The 23,415-nt window shown below is 27.0% G+C and overlaps 3 protein-coding genes and 1 long non-coding RNA gene across 7 annotated transcripts; 3 read left to right on the top strand and 1 right to left on the bottom strand.

Annotated features, from left to right (window-relative positions):
• Window positions 1-1,117: 1,117 nt before the first annotated feature.
• On the top strand, window positions 1,118-1,742 carry LOC126837172 (uncharacterized). Its single transcript, XM_050571000.1, has 4 exons — window positions 1,118-1,221; window positions 1,393-1,483; window positions 1,571-1,684; window positions 1,731-1,742. Exons 1-4 carry the CDS (start codon window positions 1,124-1,126, stop codon window positions 1,740-1,742), a joined length of 315 nt encoding a protein of 104 aa, XP_050426957.1. The 5' UTR covers window positions 1,118-1,123.
• On the top strand, window positions 1,728-7,347 carry LOC126836714 (lon protease homolog 2, peroxisomal-like). Its single transcript, XM_050570321.1, has 14 exons — window positions 1,728-1,751; window positions 1,812-1,924; window positions 2,632-2,788; window positions 3,231-3,366; window positions 3,420-3,595; window positions 3,681-3,864; window positions 4,800-4,947; window positions 5,357-5,560; window positions 5,710-5,818; window positions 6,004-6,155; window positions 6,230-6,460; window positions 6,520-6,702; window positions 6,770-6,880; window positions 6,942-7,347. The coding sequence occupies exons 1-14, from the start codon at window positions 1,745-1,747 to the stop codon at window positions 7,059-7,061; spliced, it is 2,031 nt and encodes a 676-aa protein (XP_050426278.1). The 5' UTR covers window positions 1,728-1,744; the 3' UTR covers window positions 7,062-7,347.
• Window positions 7,348-9,466: 2,119 nt separating this feature from the next.
• LOC126836780 (uncharacterized) lies at window positions 9,467-11,086 on the bottom strand. 2 transcript variants are annotated; one of them, XR_007685390.1, is made up of 4 exons: window positions 10,937-11,086; window positions 10,515-10,578; window positions 10,040-10,141; window positions 9,467-9,958 (listed from the first exon to the last, which is right to left on the bottom strand). It is a non-coding gene; the product is annotated as an uncharacterized LOC126836780 (long non-coding RNA). The 2 variants fall into 2 exon arrangements; XR_007685389.1 differs by lacking the exon at window positions 10,937-11,086 and having other exon boundaries at window positions 9,468-9,958; window positions 10,515-10,718.
• On the top strand, window positions 10,880-23,080 carry LOC126836779 (GATA zinc finger domain-containing protein 14-like). Of its 3 annotated transcripts, XR_007685388.1 has the most exons (12): window positions 10,880-11,544; window positions 14,644-14,772; window positions 14,878-15,153; window positions 15,878-16,029; window positions 16,184-16,799; window positions 16,891-16,986; window positions 17,145-17,350; window positions 17,424-17,510; window positions 18,506-18,587; window positions 21,875-21,982; window positions 22,722-22,806; window positions 22,862-23,080. XR_007685388.1 is itself a non-coding variant. In XM_050570417.1 (9 exons), exons 2-9 carry the CDS (start codon window positions 14,687-14,689, stop codon window positions 18,553-18,555), a joined length of 1,569 nt encoding a protein of 522 aa, XP_050426374.1. In that variant the 5' UTR covers window positions 10,880-11,544; window positions 14,644-14,686; the 3' UTR covers window positions 18,556-18,752. The 3 variants fall into 3 exon arrangements, 1 of the variants encoding a protein (XP_050426374.1); XR_007685387.1 differs by having other exon boundaries at window positions 22,722-23,080; XM_050570417.1 differs by lacking the exons at window positions 21,875-21,982; window positions 22,722-22,806; window positions 22,862-23,080 and having other exon boundaries at window positions 18,506-18,752.
• The last annotated feature ends 335 nt before the right edge of the window (window positions 23,081-23,415 follow it).

The raw sequence follows: 23,415 nt of genomic DNA, 5'->3' as shown, positions 1-23,415 counted from the left end.
ACATTTATGAATAAATATGTATCTACTTAATGTAATGCAAGGTTTTTTAATTTTTTAATTATTAAGTATGCTGCGAAAGTATAATTAAATAATGTATTATAACCTAATATAAATCTGCTTATTGGGTACAATATAACGAAATATTTGCATAGTAGGATGGTGTACCTATAATTTTTGTAGCTATCACAGAACCGTATGATTTAGTACAGTCCAACTAACCATCCTAACCCGACCCATGAACTCATCTAAGTTATTCTTAATTTCATCTAATCTAGTCTTCATTATATCAATCTCAATAACAGAAATATTTAAGTTTTAGGTATTTTCATTTTCTTTATTAATTGTCTTATTTAATGGCTATTTATGCCATTACAATTTACATCATTGCTGACCACCACATTTGTCTTAAACATTTAACTTGGTTGTAAATGACGTCTATTTTACACGAAATTCTCAAGTTACTCATTTCCACCTCACCCAAAATTATTATACATAATATTATTCTCTATAGTTTTTTTTTCTAAGATTTTAAAAATGATTTATAGCTATATGGTAAAATATAGTATATACCATTAGCAGCCGCCCGGCATGTAACTAACCGCGGTAGTGGTTAACCAAATTGGGGCGTGGTTATTGGGCATGCACATATTAGCAGCCCATGTTCATTCTTGTATTTGGACATTTAAAAATATATTGTCGCTTTGGTGAAATAATCTCTTATTTAAACAACGACCTAGCTAAGTAATTTAGTCACCCGTGTTGACGTATGCGGCAAATTGTAGCCCATTGGCCATTTCTTGATAATGGCGTTCTGCAGTGTTCTTACTGGCATGTTTGGGTTATTGATTCAAAAAATTAATCAATACTTAGACCAAGCATTGGGTGGGGAGGTAGGGAGGGGGTGCGGGAAGTCCGACCGGATGGGGATGTAAGGAAATAATAGTTTCAGTCTGTACAGCCGTCCTGTAGAGTTTTATTTGCTCCTTAGAAGTAATTGGTCGATTTGTCTGAAAAACGGATAATATTCATATATTATTTTATTTTAAGTTTTAAATAACACCCAACATTTGGTTTTTACACCAAACGTTTTCAATTTAATAGTTAATATTAAATTATTACTACAATGGAAATGGACATTCCAAAAGTACTTCCTATTTTATACACTACTCCGTTTTTGCTTCCTGGCTATCTTTTGAAAATTCAGTTACCGGTTAAAGATAAGTAAGAATTACTAACAGTATCTATCAATATTTTTGCATAAATAATAACTAGTTACTAAACTTAAAGTATTTATTTCAATAATAATTATTGATGAAATTATAATACAATGAGGTACTCTTTAAGAATATTTTATTTTGCATGTAATACATATTTTATTAATGTGATTTACAGTCATAATCTCTTAATATATTTACTGGACAAAGACGAAAACAACCAATTATCTAACTTTATTGGTGTTATACCCAAAATTGATTTACACAAGGTAATTCAAAGCTCAACCTACTAAAATTTATTGGAATTCAATTTCCATGCTCTATAACATTAATAATACATACATTTATTGTTTTAGGAAAGCAATGTAATTGGAGCGGTAGGATTAGTTCAAAGCATAATTCAGTTAGACAATGCTCCAGAAGTATTTTTCTTAGTTGTTCAAGGCATCATTCGTTTCAAATTGGGTCCAGTAGTCATTGAAGAACCATTAATAATTCATGAAATAGAATTAATAGACAATTTTATAGAAATGATTGGTATGTATAATATTGAATAAAATCACATTACATATACATTGGGTATCTTTAAACTTGAAGGTGATGAAAAAGCCCAACATGATTTGCAAGCTGCCTTTGAGAGAGCGTTTATTGATATGTTATCTTCCTCCGAAATTGGCTACATTAACCCAAACATAGCTGACTATGTAAAGGTATTAACATTTATATTTGATACAGGGTTAACCAAATTTTATTGTTACAATAATTTTATCAATGAAAAAATTGTTTTAGCACAAAAAGGTTAAAATATAATCAATATAATATTAAATAAGGAATAGTTTGAGTAGGTTTTTATTGAGTGATACCAGGTGGTCATCATTTAGGGTTTAAAACATTATAAAAAAGAGAGAATATATTATTCTCAAAAAAAAAAAAAAATTGTCTTTGGAGGGTTAAATTAAGATATATGCTAACGGAAAGGTTTAGACTAATATTTACTGTAATATCCTTGTAAATATTACATCTATCACACATTTTAACAAATTAAATAAATAAAAATTAAATAATAAAAGAACTGGTTATTTACCAGTCATTATTGCAGTACACCATCCGGCTTTTAATAAGTAAATAAAATATGTAGGTTGATGGTATTTTTTTAAAGTTACTCTCTATAACTACAGCGTAAATATATTTATTTACGTTGTATTTAAATGATCAAAAATGAATATTTAACAGTTTTTTATGAAATTTTTTTAGATAACAAAATTATTTTTATTGAAAAATGTACAATCACATAAAATTTGATAACCCTGTACATCTTTAAATAGTATATATATATATATATATAGTTTTATATTATATAGATATTATTTTTAATCACATATAGATTGATAATTATTTGCTTTTCAATTTTTTATAGAAGTTATTATATAATTTCGAGTTACATCAAGCTATTAATTATTGTATGAAGAATTTTATTCAGCTAACTCCAGCTTACGCTTATGAAGTTCTTCAAGCTCCAAATTTAAATAGAATAACGCAACTTATGATTGATTTGTTAAAAAAAGAAACAATTAGTAAGTAAATAAAAATTATAGAATAAAAGTACTTTGCCTAACAATTTTTGAAAAAACCTATAAACTAAGTTTGCTCACTGCCAATAATTAGAAATTTAAGTTTCCTTAATGGTTTTATTATACATAACATCTTTACTATAGCCTATAGGTATTAGTGACAAATATAAGTGTACAATACAGTGATTTAATTTTAGTTCTATATGGTCCGGTTTCTGTGGGATATTATTGGTTGGTTAAATTTTGTAAAAGAAAAAAAAATGGAAAATCAACTTGTAGCGTTTTGCTGACATAAAAAAGGATTTTAACCTCACTACCTAATTAAATGACTATCTTCACCACATTGTTAACTTAATATACTTGATGGCCTTATTTAAGGCATTAGCATATTTAATATCACCATTGTATTGTGGGCCATATTCATATTTATTTTATAATTATATAGGAAATCTCAATTCAAGAAAATTTGGTGGAACCGGTTTAATTCCCATACCTCCAACTATTGCTAGTGAAGGCAGCATACAAAGAATTGAAAAAATTCCTCCAAAAAAAGTTAAAAATATACTTGCTGAGTTTACCAAGTTAGTGTGAAAAATATTTTTTTATTTTGTACTTTAATTAACTTTATTTTTAGAAACACAAATATACCAAAACAAATAATTAACATTTTATTAAAAGAAATAAACAGTTTGAAACAAATGGGATTTGGTAATCCAGATTATTCAATGACTTATAATTATATTTGTTTTATTGCCAACTTACCATGGGGAAAATTTAGTGATGAGACACTTGACTTAACAAAAACAAAAAGTATTTATGCTGATTTCAACTAAAATATAGATTATATTTTTTTTATATTCACAATTTAAAAATTATAAATATTAAAAATGTATAGAGATTCTGCAAGCAAATCATTATGGTATGAAAGATTTGAAACAGAGAATTTTACAGTTTATCGCTGTAAGGAAATTGAATCCAAGTATACCTGGACCAATACTATGTTTTTGTGGGCCGCCTGGAGTAGGCAAAACAACTATAGCTAAATCTATTGCAAAATCATTGGGTCGTAAATTTCAAAGGTAAAAATTAATTTTATGTACAATTCAAAATACGTTTGACAGTTTCAGTTACATTGATTAGAAGTTTTCAAACTATAGCTTAAGGTGTAGATTTTTTTACAGTTTTATAAATAGACTATTATTTTTCAAGAAAACACGCTAAACACACAACTTATATTTAGTAAGGGATTTGATGTAGACAGTTTTTTGCAAAATATTAATTTCACCCTTACATTTTTGTATGCATTTATTAGTACAGTAATAATAAGTCTTAAGTGTAAGTATTTTATTAGAACTATTTTTCTTCTTCTTCTTATTATTATTATTGGTCTATTATTAATCAACTTATTATTTAAAAATTTTTTATTTATTACTATTACTAATATTTTCATATCGTCTGTTGTCATAAAGCTTTAAAATTTTGCTGATTAAATAAATAATACAACGTACCTCGTATACATTGCTTACTTTCTTAATTTAATGTTTTTTGTTTTTAAAATTATGTGTTTTATTTTTTATTGTTGTGTCTGGACCCACAATATCTTTTGAACCGCTGAACTGATTTCTCCATGTAGCAACTCTAAAGATCGGAATTGTACCTAAAAGGTCTTATAGTGGGTCAAAAATAAAAAAAATTCACCCTGTTCCCTTTAAAATCGAGAAAAAAACATTAAAAACATTTTTTTTAATTGAAGTAAATAAAACAATACAATTTATACAAATGGAACTATTAGTGATATCAATTAGAATTTTGATTTAAACAAACTGTTTTAAAAAATATAAAAAAAAACTTTTTTAATAAATATATTCTTATATTTTTTATTAATTTATATAGTAATAGGTTTAAATAAAATAAGTACTGAAGTTTCTGTCACTAGAAATTTTGTTTAACTGGATTAACTTACAATATAATTAAACTATACAATTATTGAAATATTCTTTTTTACATGTGTTAGAGTATCATTGGGTGGAATAAATCACAGCTCTGATATAATAGGTCATAGACGAACCTATCTTGGAGCGCTTCCTGGACGTGTAATGCACGCTGTAAATCTGGCTCAAACAATGAACCCACTTATTCTACTCGATGAAATTGATAAAATGGTGAGTTAACTTCATCTTTACAGGGTTTTAAATTAATATCTAAATAGCCTTTTACAAATTGACATAGAAAAATGTTGTCAATTATTGCCTGTATTTTATGTCAATACAAAAAAGTATTCATGCAAACGAATTACTTTAGTAATAATAATAAAATAGTTTTTGAAAGTTAAAAATAAATAACTGCCCCTATGTTAACTAGTTTTAAATCCGTCTGGCATCAATGTAATTAATGTGCCACTTACAAGTCACTAGATATTCTTCAAAAACAAATTTTTTGTTACACTTCTTCTTCTAAAAAAATGCAAAGCTTGAAAATATTCACTAACCTAAAACTTAAAATAAATATAATCACCACTATTAATTGTATAATTATTAATACATAAATTATACTAATGATATTATATTTTAGCATAAAGGTTCAGGAGGTGATCCGGCTGCTGCATTGTTAGAAGTTTTGGATGCAGAACAGAATAACTCATTCGTTGACTCTTACACTGATGTACCATTTGACCTAAGCCAAGTATTATTTGTTGCAACAGCGAATACAGTGAAATCTATTCCTCAAGCATTGCATGACCGACTGGAAATTTTTTTTTTGGAAGGATACACCGAAGTATGTTTATTGAGACTTGTAGAACCGAGGTGGATACTAAAATTTTACATGTACCCTCTTAGCAAAAGTCAACTTGAATATAATGTATCATATGCATGTGTAACTATTTAATTATTAGATAGAATTCAATTTTTTTTTAATGGTTGTAGGAAGAAAAAGTACAAATTGCTGAAAACTATATTATACCAAAAGCATTAAAACAACATAAAATGGATAACTTTCATATAGAAATTTATAAAGACACTGTAAAAGATATAAGTAAGTTATTTTGTGGTTTATTTAAGTGTAAAATAATTAAAGTTAATAGTAGTATGTATAACATTTTTTAATTGGTACAAATACTTGTAAGATACCTTTTATTTTATTTTCACCTGACTTGCAGCAGTTAAGTTATAAATAATTTTTATTGACATCCATTTCACTTTTCACTTGAATGTTCTCAGTAAAGAAATATACTTACGAAACTGGTGTTCGCGAATTACAACGTAAGATTCAGTCTGTCTGTCAATTTATTGCTCTGAAAATAGTTGAAAATGATGATAACAAATCGAACAGCTTCATAATTACACCCAAATCATTGAAAGAAATCCTGGGTGTAAGAAATTATTCTTATACATATATTCCTGATACTATGGACATATTTTAATTGAAAATTTTTTTTGTTTACAGGCTAAATTATTTGATAGTGATAATGAACAAATCGCACGAATAAATAACTGTGTGGGTATGGCAATTGGGCTAGCATTGACAGAAATGGGTGGTAGAGTTCAAGTAATTGAAGCATCGAGATATTATTCAAAAGATAAACCTTACCGGTTTTTATTGACTGGTTTAGCTGGCCAAGTTTTAAAAGAATCTGTAGAGATAAGTCTTCACTGGATACAGTTATTTACTTTTAAGGCAAGTAATTTATCTATATACAGTTGAACTAGATTACATTTGTTGTTTATTCTAAGCAGAACAAAATAGATATTGACCAGTCAAATGTTCATATCCATTTGCTCAGGGGAGCTTTGAAAAAAGATGGTCCATCGGCAGGAGTACCAATTGTTTGTGCTCTGGTTTCACTTTTTTGGAATATTCCACTTAAACCATCGATTGCAATGACTGGTGAAATTTCGTTAAATGGACACGTTTTAGAAGTAATTATTTTTGCAATAACATGTACATATTTTTACTGTACATTACTATAATTTCTTTAACAATTAGGTAGGTGGCGTAAAAGAAAAAATTTTAGCTGCTTACAATTCAGGCATAAAAACTATCATTATTCCAGAGTCGAATATGAAAGATACCGAAAGTTTATCACAAGACATAAAGGTTGCTTTAGATTAATTTATAATACATTTAAATTTTTTATAATTTATGTTCTTATTTTTAGGATGCCATCAATATTGTTCCTATTCAAGATTTAGAAGAAGCGCTAGATCATGTATTTCCAGGTGGTTTAGAGAATTTGCAAAATCCCCCAATAAAAAATACTCTAAAGTCAAAAATATAAGTATCTATATGTTGTATATTTGCATGATTCTCTATATTGCTAGTTTAAAAACACATTTGTATGTATTTATTGGTGCTTAGCACTGGCCACTCTCATTGATTTTAAAATATAGAGGTATTGTACATACTTTCATCATAGTTGACCATCCGCTAGTTTATGAACTATGACAAATGTACGGCGGAAATCCTGCATAAAATGATCACTGATCTTGCGTGTAGCACCGTTTATCTGTATATTTTAAAATCAATGACACTATAATGAGTGTTTTGACTTAGTAATTTTAACTGAAACCCGACTTGTATTACTTATTTTAACTTTACAGCTAATGGATACATTAATTCGATTCAGTTAACCTTTTTTAAACAAATGATGGCTTTACTGTGTTTGTTAAAACAACTTCACAATTTAAAGTTTTTCTATTAATGTCATTTCTAGTCGTAATTAAATTAATTGAAATTGATCTAATAATACTTATACTTATACTACATATTATAGTTGTTTAAATGTTTGTAATTTTTTTTAAATGCTTAGACAAGTTCCATAATGTTTATAGTAAGCATTTCATGATGTGGAAATATCTAAAATTGTAAATAATTCAGTTGTGTCAACCAAACATTATAATATAATGGCTTTTTATAATTTTACCTTTATTAATAACTGCATTTATGTTTTTAATAACAAACAAGTATGTATACTACAGTAAAAACTAGTCAGTATGAACGTCATACACAATCAAATGGCATTGCCCTGATTCCTATGCAACATGCAATAAATTAATTTACAAATTACAATTTAAATAATATAAAATACTATTATAACAATAATTTAAATCATTATTAGAGAATATGTTAATTTAAGACTAATAATAATATGAATGTAATAAAATTTCGGATAATTGAATCTTCTAAATATAGTAAACAAAATATGTATGAATATACATCATTTTGATAATATGTTATCAATCATTGTATAACACCTATATTTTGGTTGTAATATGTGATTTATAATTTATTTTTATTTTCTTGTCGTATAATATTTTAGTTTTATATATTTTTTGTACCTACCTACTAATTTTTCTAACCTTTTTTTTTTATTATGAAAGAATATTTACAATCTGTACTTGCAAGACATAACAAGCAAATGGTTACATTGTTTTTTAAATAGAAAGAGAAAAAAAAATTAACAAATACTTATACTATTTGTATTGTATTGACTACTTTAATAATAATAAGATTTATATTAAGAAGTTATTTTTTATTTATGATTAAGCCTTGTAAACTTTCTATACTTATATTGTCACAGAAACAAATTAATGATATTATAGGAAACTGAAAAATCTATTTAAAATTTTCAAAAATGTATGTAAATTATTTGGTTTGATTACATAGTTTTTGCTATCTGGTAAAGGGGGTGGTTTATAACATATTTTAATGCATACACTGACTTTCCCTGATATCACCACACATTTTGGTAAATAACAACACATGGATCAAGTTAAAACATGGTAAACAAGAAACTTAGATTAATAAAAGCATTCCTTTAAATAATCAAATAACTTATCATATTACAAATGTTCTACTTTGCAGATGGTATGATCTCAAATATCTCTACACACGTCCAGCGACAATATAAATTGCATAGCAGTATAATAAACTGGAATTTATTAAAATAAACAATAAATAAACCTATATAGATGCGAGTACAATATATTACTCTGGGAATAAAAACATTACTGAACTAGTTGTTTTGGGTTATAGATATATTGTAATCTAAATAATACAAATAATAGAATAATTAATAATTTATCTTAAGATGGATTTTTGACCAATTAATTAAGCATTATCGTATGATAAATGTAATAATGTAGTACATCGGTAAAGGCACGGTATCCATTGTAACAATGTATATATTATTTGTCATCTTCTCCCTTTTACTGAACAAATTAGTCTAAAATAATTTTTATACCTTTGTCGAGGCTGAGGACTGCTTCGTCTTAACATACTGCTGGATCAAGTTTTTTAGTTATTTATAAAGTGAGAACTAAGAAAATGTATTTTTTAATAAATGTAAGAATAATAGTAAGCCATTTTTTTTGCGAAATTCTGCTGTTTAATGGTCACAAATATCAAATATGTATTAGTTTTTTTTTAAATTTTGGTAACCATAAAATCATGTTCATTAGTTCTTTACAATGTAATAGTTAAGAATTTTATCACAATCTTACAAGAGTAGTAATAATATGTTTTTTAGCGCTCTTTTTTAATTATGGTTAACTAACTATTTATACCATACCACACTTCTTTTTGACCATTTTAAATATTCTTAGTGAAACAAACCAATAAATAAAAATTCACTTTACATAACATAAGGTTTTTTATTAAAAATGTTGAAGAAGAGACTGGGAACACAGGTCATAATAATAAAATAATATCATTAATAAAAATTGCGTGAAAGAAAAATTATTGTTTAATGTAAAAACAGTTACAAATTTCCACTCCTCTTCTTCTAAAATATATACATTTTCATTTAATTTCAGTAAATAATTTATACTTTTTACATTTTAGCTTCGATGCAATACCTGAGAAGGTATTTATTATTAAAATCTTAAAAATAAGTTTGTGATTTATGTATTATCAAATTAATAGATTTCACGCATGTAGAGCACGGTACTACAACAAGTTGTTTGCCGATGGGCACGTATGGATGACGTACCTATGGTCGTCTTGGACGGCGGAGATGTAAATCTTATTATCGGCTCCCTGGTATATTCTCCAAAATTAAATTATTACTAGATTCGTAATTGCACAATTGGTACTTCTCCTGTACTAAATAATAAAAAAACTGCACTGTCCTGAAGGCTGTGAATATCTGTTGTTCTGCACAAAGACCATGGAATTCTAAAAAATTTAATTATCAAATTTTAAATAAAAAAACATTTTATCATCTTTATAATTATATTTAGGTTGAATCATCAATACATCAATAAAAGACGAGTTACTGGATTATGTTTACCGTTGGTGATCACATCCCTATTCTCGACTCTAAACTATCTGACTGCGATCAAGTAAGTTCAGTCGACCCTGAATAAAACATAAAGGTTATATTAATATATGTACTAGTTTAATTAAAAAAAAAAAGCCAGTACAGTGGGGTTGGGGACGTCATTTGTCTAAAGGAATTGTTATAACTGAAAGTGATATAATCTTTTTTAAATAACGCTTCGATGCAAATTAGTGGATTGTAGGTTCAAACCAGTACAGTCCCAACCAAGCACTGTAAAAAAGTATTATATGTAAGTGAGTAGTAGAATAAGAAGAATAAGAATTAAATCAATTATTTTTATCACTTTTTTTTTAGGTTTGTTAACGTTCGCTGCTACAAATAATATTAAAAGTTTATGTCGTTTAGTTTAAAAATGCATGGATGCACAATATATTTGAAAAATTTACTTACTAATTTACGATGTTTTCAATTTTTCCTTATGGGTTATCTTGACTCTACTTAAATTTTGTAAAATCTGCAATAATAATTGAATCACGGGTCACTTTGTTAATTAAATAATTAAATGTTCAGGAACATTACAGTTTACACTCTGTATGTTTTCCTTACAAATATTAGATATAGGTACATCAAAATTTGTATATAATATTATTATCTACATACCACAGAATAGATTAAACCAGAATGGACACTTTCACAATTTTGTCTGATAGCAAGCACTCTTACCCTACCTATCATACTAAGCGACCTTTCTGATTTAACCTATTCTGTGACCTGTGTCTATACGTCGTGTAATAAACCATAAGGATTTCTAATAAAAAGCGCTATATTTTGGTATGATATCAAACTAGAAAAATACACATAAAATGTTTTACTTTTTGTAATTGTATAAATATTAAATTTGTTAATATTTTCATTTTTCACCGGCTTTCGTTTGGAGTCGAAAACTTGCGCTATTGTCCACTGTAGCGCTGAATGTACAGCTGCATGGTGGTAGGCGTCCATAGCCGAGTGAATATGAATAATGACAGACTAATGAGCAATGAGTCATCACGAAGCGTGGAGGCAAATTTGCTTATCACAAACGCTACCGCTACGGTTTACGGACATTTTTTTTAGCGCATCCCGCATCTGTTTGGCGACTGGTGACAGGATAAATAATATACCCACCTTGTATTATGTTGATAGTTCGGTTCCAAACAAACGCGGTGTGTGTGTATCATTCGAGAGTTTAAAAAGTTGTATAATATTCAACCGCGTTTAAATGTGCGTTTTGTAGACTGCCGATTTCTGTATTTTTTCTTCTAACTGTACCTACCGAAATCGGATTGTCGTCGGTCATCCGTACTTGTGCACGTTTTCTCAGTAAACTCATATGTATTATAAGTAAACAAAAAGGCACTTAAGACGCCGGCCGAGATTTTCACCATTGCAAATTTTCGCATGTATACAATTTTCGACATTGTTTTCCGGTCGTTACGAGGTAAGTTTTACTTAGTAATAATAATATTATAAAATATAGAATCTATCTATGCACGCAGAATAATACTCTTACAAAGAGAAAAAACATTGCATCTAGTTATGTTTACAAAACTTTAGTAGAGTCAGTTTTGATTATGCCAACAATTTGCCGATGAAAATATTTTGATATGAGTGGCAATAGAGTAGTAACGATTATGCTGGCTTTGGACGCAGGTGCTGTACTGTGAAGTGCCATTGTATGAACTAGTTTAATGCAAGTTAAGTGTATTGAAATCTTATTTCATAGTGATTTAAGATTAAACTATTACAGTACAATCTTAATACGTCAAACATTTATTTTAATCTCTCTAGTTTTTCGTGATCTCGTACATATTTTTATTCCTCTAGAAACTTCAGTAACATTCAATGGTTTAATACTCTTGATAACTAAGTCTATACTAAGACTATACTCTATTCAGTTTAAGTATTCCCACTAAAACAGTCGTGTTCACGTATAAATGCTACCGACAGTGAATGCAGGTGTGGATTGTTGCAGCCCACAAAGTATATACGTAGTGAGCTGTATTATCAAACCATTTGGCACGTGCACACTGCAAATACGCATAAATTAAAATGAGAAAATCAATCTGTACTCTCAATTTACGTAATAATATCAAGAGTTGCCATTAAAAAGATAATTACAAAGTAAACATGGTCAATAAACACGGTATTTTTGGAAAATTTTGTATATTATTTTTATTACCATCTGTTTACACGCAACAGCCGCTGATAGTGCCAAGTAACGGCGGCCGCTAAGCACCGGCAAAAATTTACTGATCTCGGCCAAATGGTTCGACAGTGCTGACGGCACATTATGCAAGTGCAAAAGTGGGCAAACTTAAAACTATAAATACCTAAATACTTAAACTTATAATATTTTGTTTTTTCTCAAAGTCAAAACATTTTGACTAAATCTACCATAAAAATTCAATATTTCTGGAAATAGCATTTTTTCCATGATAGAAATCGGGGAGAACATAATTTGTGTAACACATTTAGATGTTATTGGTTACTTGATACATAAGTAAATACTTAGTTGCAAATATATTCATTAAATTAAATTGGATTGGATATCAATTATAATAATTTTACTTTAGATACTAAAATATGCATATAAATTAATGATAAAAAGTTATAACCAAAATAATTTTATAAATAGTAAGATATAAGTTTTTCACTCATTTTAATAAAATTTAATATTTAAAATTTGTTTTCCCTTAAAAATTGATCTAATGAGAATCTAATGTACAAGTATTGATTCTTCAGCATTTCAAATTGGAGGTATAAGTTGTGATGTTTCCTTAAAATGATTGTTGTTTTAATCCTATAATTTGTTGACTCTCGAATATAGATCTAACTTTAGGACATAACCTTAGAACAAAAAAAATTATTTATTATATTAATCTTTATTGATGTATTGCCATTGATCACGGGGGTGATTTGAAATGGAATGAAGAGTAAACTAATGAAAAGATAAACTATTTTCAGTTAATCACTTTCAGTCGGCAATATTGTTAATAGTGATTTTGGTTAGTGAACTTATGTAAATTAGGCATGAGCTGATTCTGTAATAATTGGATATTTCAAGCCACTACCGATCATAAAACATTAGCTTATTTACTTATTTATTAGATATTAATAAAAACTGATATTTTAGCCGTATAAACCCAATATCCTATATTGGAGCTAATAAGAATCATGTGACATATCAAATAATATGGTCTTTTATCGTTAAAACCTACAGTGCACCTGTTAGTTTTGTCATTTTAGTTATAATTTTTTTTAGAATTATCGGCGAGTGGTTTTGGGAAAAAATTATAACCAATATAGCCAATATTGGCCGATATTAGATACCAGGTCGTGCCGATACGTAGCCCTAACTTAAATTAGCTAATTAGCTACGTATTAATACGGACCATGTTAACCAGTGGGATGATAATTCTTAAGAGGAACGGAAAGCTTCAAATTTTATAAGAATAAAGACTAAAACGCTAAGTTGCTTTCTGAAGTGTATTAAACCGATTTTAACAAATATTTCTTGTTATTAAGTGTACAGTCTTCTATGTGAAGGGTAAAGGCCTAATTATTATTGTTTTTTTTTTAATTTTACTATAAGCGGTTATATTTTTAGTTCTTAATGGTATTTTCTAATAGGTCTATTTAATTTTTCTAAACTATATCAAAAATTGGTCTTTTAGCCCCTTTAGAAAAAATAGTAAACTTTACATAAAAAAAAAAAAAATTGAATTCTGTCTAATACATACATTAGAAAATGATTTTTATGAAAATCATTTTTTATCAAACATTTGCAGAACTCTGAGAAAAATAACTTTATTAACTTTTCTAGTTCAATAACTAGAAAAACATAATTTTTTTTTTACCTTTATATTAGTTGGCACATTTAAATGAGAAAACCTGTGTATACAACATTGTTGAGTACAAACGTTCTATTGTTCTACATTTAATTATTGTAAAAAGTAAAAAATGTTAAAGCAAAACCTGAGTTTCATATAATCAGCTATTTTACAGATTAAGTTTGCTTTAATCTTAGTAACAGTAATCAGTATTATAATTTATTGCTCTAAGGTAAACATTGCTATTTCTATAATGATAAATAGTTATTTTGTTTTTTTTTTACTTTTTAAGATAGGTAATTGTTATTGTATTTAATCATTTACTTGTCAAGCAATCTAAAAATTTCAATGAGTTGATTTGTAGCTTGATTTTTAAACTACGTTCTGATTGTTTATATTGAATAAATATTTCATGCATTTATCAGCTGAAAATAAAAAATAAATTGAACATAGTAGTTGCAACTTGTAGTATTTATTGTTTATTTAAGGATATTCATTTGATTTAATACAATTATTATCTACTACCGTACAGTAATTATGTAAAGTCATTAGAATTTGCACTTACAGTATTATATGAATGTTTTGCAATTATAAGCAGTAAAGCATTTAGCATTAGTAAGCATTTAAACTTAGTATTAAAAAAAAAAAAACTATATTGTTGATTTTAAAGTATACCATTATTATATCTGTCATCTTTGTTTTATTAGATGAAATTGATTTTGTTATAAGAATAAAGAAGTTTTTGAAATTATGGAACTAGAAGAGGTTCCTGTTCTTCGTCCGAGAATGGCACCTCCTCACTTAATGCGTCCTCGACTGCAAGGATACCCGCCTAGGTAAATATTTTAGTAAGGGATAAAGAAATGAGATGTTTTAAAGCATTAGGATATTTATAGTAGTTATAAATTACTTATATTATTATACCTTTTTTTTTGTTTTAGAACTGTTATGATGAGAAACTTACCACCTGGGTTTTTACCACGACCTTTTCGCCATCCGTCTCGAATGATGAGACCCCATATGTTGCCTGTAATAAATGCTAGAGGAATGTTGTCTAGAATATCACCAATGAGAAATATGTTATTACCTCCTCATGTACTGCGTAATATACCATCTCATTTGAGACCTATACCGCCTGGAGTGAAATTAATACCTTCAAGCGGTATGAAACATGGACTGCATAACATTTCAAATACAGAAATTCCAATTGATCGCAAGTATGTTTGACTTGTAGTCTAACTTGTGTACTTCTAAAAATACAAACATTTCACTTTACTCGCTTTTCAATAGCTACAATAATTTGTTGTTTAAAGCAATTCAACGCAATAATGGCATGTAGATGTTAAACTTCGTCCACACTAGTGAACCGCAAATTGCAATTACGTAACATGCCCAACACGTTTTAAATTTCAAAAGTTACCCTACCTAAATCAAGCTTTTGGCAAAAAATATACAAAAACTTCAAATTATTTTTGTTTGATAAAAATAAAAATTGTTTCACATAGGCTATTTTTCAAAATTGTAGTATATCATCAAAAATTCAAATGCTACCTTTAACGTGGAACACGCTGTATTAAAAACAATGGTTATAATATATGTCATAATTATTTTTGTGTATTCAAAAATATCTGTATATTTTGGATTACTTGGGTATTCAGGTTATCATGCGATGATCATGGATTATCGGACTACTTATGATATACTTAAGAGGAAAAAATATAGATATTTAAGTTTTAAACATAAAAATATAAATAAAAATGAAAATGAAAGTATAAATTTAAAAATGTTTTATTTTTAAATAAATATAAAATGTATTATTATTATTTAAAGTTCCTATTTAAAGATTATTAATTTATTTTGTATTGTTTTGTATATGACAATTAATTATTTTAAATGAATTTGTATTTAATTATATTGGTTTAACTATTTGTATCATTATAGTGGTGTTGATGAATATGAGATTAAAGTACAATCATCCGAAAATCCAAAAAGTTTATTACAACAGAAAACTACACCTCCGTCATTAATGTCTCAAACTTTTTCCAAGCCTCTAATCAATTCTAATAAAGGTCGTCATAATAAAAATAATAGAGGTATAGTTGTAACACATTCACATTCTATTAACAAATTTTCTGTTTTTTTATAAAATGTTTTTTTTTTAATCGTTTTTCTTTGTAAGTAATGTTTATTAAATACCATTTAAAATAAAAGTGGGTTTAAAAAATAATTTTATTTCTTATGATACAGGTGTAGCCAATAATCAAATTAATGATATTGTTCAAATTACAACGACTGGTACTAGACATCCGAGTGGCACAAATAAACATAACAACGGACCAGCTAAAAGATTATTGACTCAGGTGCATCAAGTCAAAAAACTAAAGTCAATGGACTACAATAACGATAGATCAATGGATCATCATAACAATAGAACATTGAATCATCATAATAACAGACAGATAGATTATAAAAATGGTGGTTACCAACAACAAATGCAAAATCATTCAAACACACAAAATGTTCGTCGGAATGAACAAAATTTGTTTTCGCGGCATAATGAACAACCTTCTATCAACCCAGGGTCTCAACAGTATCCTCAGCAATACAATGCCCACCCTCAGGTCTATGAGCAACCACAACAACAGATGTATAACCAAGCACAAGAATCGCAGTATAATAATCAGCAACAAATGCAACAGCAAGTTCCGTACGATCAATCACAGCAGTATAACCAAACACAGCGTTATGATACAACACAGCAATATGACCAACAGCAGCAACCATATGGTCATCCACCCCAGCAATATAATAACACCTCGATGCTGCAGACTTACCAGCAACCACCACCACAAACAATGGATTCGTAAGTTAAATCAATATCATATGTTAACAGGAAAATATAATTATCTTGTTAAATACATATTGTATGTAAAATTTGTGTTCTGTTCAAATAGTTCTTACAATGCGAATTACAACAATGCTAATAATTCACAAAGTTATAATCCATTGCCTACTCAACCAGCGGCACCACAAGCACAAAACCAGTATGAGTAAGTCATCGTTTAACTATAACTTATACTAAAAAGATATGTAAACGAATCAAAGAGACTGTTATCAACTTTATATTTTATAAATAAATCTTATGCAGGTATTAGTTTATAAAATTACTATTTACTGTGTAAAATCTAATATAGTATTTTGTAACTAGTTACACTCAGCAACAACCGTATAATCAAGCAGCAACTAATTACACAAATCAGCCGTCCTACGGGGGTACGTATGGGCAGTATGATCAACAGCAAAGCAATTATACTGCATACCAAAATCCACAAGCACAATATGACTCAAATCAGGCGACAGGCTATTCTCAACAAACAGCGCCTTATGTAGCTGAAAACAATTATTCGAAACCAGGTTAGTAGTAACTAGTAGTGTGATTTACATTGGCTCTTACATAAATGTTTGTGAATTTTTTTTTTAATTTTAGAAGAAAATTATTCTAATTACAATTATGGAACTTCAACACAAACTGCGACACAGTACCAAGGTCCTACTAACTCTTCTTATCAGACAGGTTAGTCAAAACTAATATTATGTCTAAATGTCTCTAGCTGTAATAAAATTATTGATGAATAAAAATGAAATCTCCATAACATTAATTGAATTTAAATTTCCATTTTCTTAAGCAAATTAAAAAAACGGATAGAAACAAATTTAAAGTTAAAACATTTATTTTATTAATTAAGTTAAATCTATTTATTGAAAGCTTCTAATCATATTTTTTTTATGTTACTTAATATGTCCGTTCTTACCAGAATATCTTGATATTTAACCTATAGTTATAATACTGTTTAACTCTTAAAAATGGATATAGCGTTACGTGTTATTGCCCGTATGCCGAACGAATTTCAATATAACCCCGCACTATTGTTAAAAATTTGTTACTTGAAAATTCCATGGAAATACAGTTTGAGCAAACTTTATGGCTACAGATCTCTTACATCTATTTTAAATGATCTAAGGTTAAACTGAATTTCTTTTTTAAGCGAACTGGGTAGAGAATCGACACGAATTACATAATTTTACTTATTTTACTAACTTAAGACCCTCATCAATTATATTTAGTTACACTAAGTGTTATATTATTTATTAGGATACATGTCAAAATGTCGTAGCAATAACATCTCTGTAAAATTTATATAGTGGGAAAAACGTTGCAGCAATTATGTTGCAGGTAAATAAGGTCGCAAATATTAATATCGTAAATTGTTTATTTATTAAATCTAAAGATAATGATGTAGTAATGTGGTAACTATAAATTATCAATCAATGGATAGCAAAATTGTGCAACATAATATGCAACTGTCGACTTAGGACTATGTTGATTAATTATTATTTGCGATGGTACGTGCTTGCAAAATGTTTATTTCTGCAACGTTTTTACTGAGATGATTTGACCGTGACAAAAGCCAATTATCATTTGGTTATAATGCAGTAACATAATCTGCTTCATTTTAACCTCGGCGTGTAATCAATCAATTGTAATACAGTTTGTGTTGTTTTTGATAGACATGTATTCAAAAACCGACACTGCTTATGGTTATAGACCACCATATTGAAGACTTAAAGGATAAAATGTTTTATATTTTTGGTAAGTCAAAATAAAATAGAATTTTTATTACATGGCATATGATTGTATATAATACTAAAAACCTTGCAAAGGATTACATTTTATAAAACTGACAATTGGAATTGCGGCTTATAATATTTTATATTATATTCATACAATATAATTTAGTAGTTTAAACATTTTGCTAGGTGGATGTTGATTTTTTTATTTAATAAAATATGAAAATATTTTTATTAATAATATATATTTTTGTTGTTTTTATCAATTTATATTATTTATATTGTATTTCAACAAATTTCATGTTTTTCAAAAATAGTATAGCTAGTAAATTACTATGTATTTAGACAGTATAACTTACATTGCTAAATGTATCATGAGAATTTATGTAACTATACATTAATTTTGTGTCAAATAATGTAAATTCATTTTTAATATGTATTTTGCCATAACTTTACAAATCCGGACATTTCGTCATTTCAAGACAGATCATTTATTAATATTAAATTTATAATATTATAAAGTCTATTGTAGTAACTCCGTTTGTATTTTAAGAATTATATCTTGCTTTATAATTTTTTTACATTGTATGGATGTTATAAAAAACTGTAAATTAAATTGAATTTTCTAATCATTTTTATTTGTAACACATGTTTTTTTCTTTTATGTCTATTTTCATGCAAGTCATATTAGTTTTAGGACACATAAAATATATTAGTAATAATAAAACTGAATGAAAACATATATGCCTATGTTTATAGTGTATATTATAAAATTGGAGATTGGGTAAAATATATAAATTATGAATTTAATATGTAATAGTTATTTTTGTAATAATTAAATCCAATTACCTAATATCCATTACAAAATCAAATAAAGTAATTAAACTAAAGACAAAATCAGTAAAACATGATAATTATATGTATTTCACTATTTTATTTCTTTGAATTTTATTTACTTCATCTTTTTAAATTATAATTACTGTTACTATTATTATTTTTATTATTACTATTATTGTACCGTTTTGCAGATATATTATATTTGAGTATACTTAATATTTAATTTTTTTTAACATCTTTATTTTCTCTATCTAGTGGAGATAATGAACGCAAACCGGAGATAATGTGTAACAGCATTTGTATTTCTAGTAAATGTTTTTATGGTTACTATCCATTTTTTAACAATCCCTCGTATGAATATATTTGTAAGTTTTATTTATTTAGCAATTATTAATTATATAATCTAGGTACAACTATTATGTGCATGTATGACAATGCTTGATTAGTACACAATCAGTATTGCGTTCCTTATTCCTGATATAAATGCAAAATTAGATTATTTTATAGTTTATACAGTTTTACAGTTTAGAGTAACGCCCCAAAACAGAGAAATCATCATTTAATATCTTGTGACAGTTTTTACGGTCGAAGAGCACAGATGAAGCCAATCAAAATAAGTAAAACTCAGAATACTTCGTGTTTTATGTTTTTTGTCATTTGTTACTTAAAATGTATTATTACAATTGTGTTAGTTGGACAATATGTCATAATTTTACAAATCAATAACATTATCTTTAAACATGTAGTCATTAATTTTAAGTATGTTAAACAACAGCTTTTCAAAAGCTGCTGAACTTGTAACTAATTTATATGTAAAAACTAATAGACATATTAAACCATTTAAATAAAATAATAACAAATGCTTGTCCATGTGAATACACCATTTACGCATACCTTATTTTTTAATAATGTAATTATTTGACTCTGAAATCATAAAGTGCAATAATATTAAAATTAATTCCACACTTGGTTAAACTAAATCAATTATTAAATTGACGATCCGTACTGCTTCCTTTCCCAGCAAACTTATGATATCTTATGTAAAAATCAGTTCTTTTTATAAAAATTAATAATTTTAATAATGTTACATAACTCAATGTTACATATTACGATGTGTTACAAAATTATTGTAAAAGCAAATTATGCTGCTAAGTCATTACAATATAATATTGCTCTGTCACCAGCAATATAAATAATTGTTTTTAAATAATGTAACAGTTAAGTCTAATTTTCAAATAATGAAAACTTGCATGTAAATTTTTATTATTGATAGCTCCATTACCAAGTTTAATTTAAAGCTAAAATATTTTCATTTATCTTATGTGTCATCTTTTGTTAATTTTTTAAGTTCATATGAACCCGTACAAAAAATTGTATACCAGTTAATTTTTGTTTGTTTATCCATGAAAACCTACAAAAATATCCTTAATAATAATAGATATTTTAATTTAGTTACATTATACCATAAGTTGTTTAATATTAATCATTGTATAATTCACAAATATCATTCTTTAAGAATGATTTGAATAATAGCTTGCGCCTATCAATTTATACATATTGATTTGTGTAGCCCCAAAATATATATATCGAACAAGATGTGGACAACTCCATGAAATTAATCTTATTCGTCTATGGTGATTTATTTCTTATATTAATGATGCATCAAAGTAAGTATATTTAACACAAAAACCAACAAACAATTTTTTTAGCATTATTTTAATTTTCATACAATATTATTATTGTATCTAAATGCTTTTCTTTTTAAATCTATTAAATTTTTCACATTAAAGTTCTTTATTTTTGTTTGAAAATTATAATTTAAATCGATAAACATTTGTTTACTGATGTAACCCAAAGCATTTTATTTTTGTAATATAAATACTTTAAAGCAAATATTAAGTATTTTTACTAAAAAATAATAAGACAATATTTTCATTTCAATCAATTTTTTATGTTGATTATCAGTGTTTATTATACAAAGTTTAATAACTTAATTATAATCAACATAACATTCATTGATAATATAATCGTTTTCATGAACACTTTAATAATAACAAGGTTTGTAAAATTAAACATATTATTTGTTTTTAGTGTTAAGTTTATGAAATGCCAGTTTTTATTTAAACACTAATATTTTTTTATAATATAAAAAATTGTAACATTCTGTGTTTCTGTATAGCTCAATCAAATTAGCTTTGGCATATCAGTTTAGATGTATATTGTAAAAATTAAACAATTAGAGAAGTTAATTAAGATTTCATTACATATCAAACGACATTTAACTATTATTTAGAAAAAACTCTTTTTACTCGTTCAGCTCGTATAAGAACCCTATTACGTTTGAATGTATAATTCTTGTTTTATCCTCTTCTTAAACTATGTTTTTGTTTGCATTAATTGCTCATATTGAGGGTTTTTATGGTTTGGTCATGAATATTTAAATAAAAAGTATTTTTATTTTTTTCCTTTTAGATTTTCAATTTCTTTTGGACTGAATCGAGGGAGGAATATTGCGTTGTCGCCATTGGGGTTTCAATGACACGTGTTGTGAAATAAGTGGCAAGTCAATGGAATTTTAAGGTAAAACTAAACATTCATTTCCAAAGTTAACGTGTACCTAAGGGATTGGAAACGTTTCTGTCTTTTATCATCTTACATGTTACATAGAAATTTAGGCATTGGCAATTCTATATTACTATAAATATAAATATGAATTAGTTTTATAAAGTTTTTAAAGTACCTATAAACTTGGTTTTAATAAGCTGTAAAAACTTAAGCTACAAAGTGATTTTTTTCTCTGAATGTATATTAAAAAAGAAGGTGATACTGATGTGTATAGTTATTAGAAGGAATGTTTAAAATTTTAAGTTACATAATATGCTGTATGGACAATTTATTTAAATACCCATGCGGTATGCCATCATGGTAAAATTGTCAAGTTTATTAATTTATTAAGTTTGAATAATATGAAATTCTTTAGTTGTACAAATCTTTTATTCTAGTATTTAGTAATCTGTTGGCAAGTTAAATTAAATTTAACCGTTTTCAACAAATCCACTAACAAGTTAACACATGTTAACTATTCGATTTTATTCAGCATTCACAAGTAACTTTTCTGATTCTAACATCCTAATTTTAAATTTGGTAGTTAAGTGATCCTTCAGGCTTCATCCATCAAAAACCTGATTCTATTGGTTATATATTTTTGGTTAATTTATGCTAAGACTTAAAATAATTATATAAGCTGTTATTATATAATACATTTTATAATAATAATGTCGAGAAAAATCTGAAATGTATTATATTTAAAAATGTGCAGGTCATTGTGAGGAGTCTTCATTTCGATTTGATGCCCAAGCCATTTCGTGCAATGATGGTGTCATCCGTACCTATACTGTGAAAAAGTTCGGGTAAAATTTATAATAATAGTACTTCTATTAATAATATTTGTTTTTTCAGGGATGGCTTTTTATTTGGTGAAAACATACACCAATCGACAACTAGTATTAATTTGTTGCAATGCAAGTTATCCCCACATTTACTACTTAAATGTAATTGGAATTCTGTCAGTCGTGTGCTTCGTTCGATATATTTTATGAATTATTATCACTGTAGCTGCACTTGTGACTGTAAACGCAATAAACTCAATTGTGTTGTCAGCGACTTGTGTACTTAATCAGTTTACATGTAATTAATTGTATTGAATTAAATATATTATAATACTTGAAAATACACATAACTATTATCTATTATAATTTATATTAATCTGTTAAGTACAAATCGTAGCAGTGTTATCCATTCATACTTGATACAAAGTAGTGTTATTAAATATTTTTGCTTAGTAGCAGATTTTATATAACACGAAAGTTAAATATTATCCAAAGCTGTTAAGCTGGCCAACGACTATTGATGACGGTTTAATGTTAGAAACGTATACGAATTAATGTTTAGAATGTTATGAATTATAATTAATGACCATTTTGTCTAATCATCCAAGTTGAGAAAAATACAGC

Source organism: Adelges cooleyi, unplaced genomic scaffold (assembly GCF_023614345.1).
Source record: "Adelges cooleyi isolate 19-005CV unplaced genomic scaffold, UGA_ACOO_1.1 ACOO_flye_CR_arks_rails_tigmint_CR_PRNA_247, whole genome shotgun sequence".
In the NCBI taxonomy this organism is placed as follows: domain Eukaryota; kingdom Metazoa; phylum Arthropoda; class Insecta; order Hemiptera; family Adelgidae; genus Adelges; species Adelges cooleyi.
This window is presented reverse-complemented; position numbering and strand designations above follow the sequence as displayed.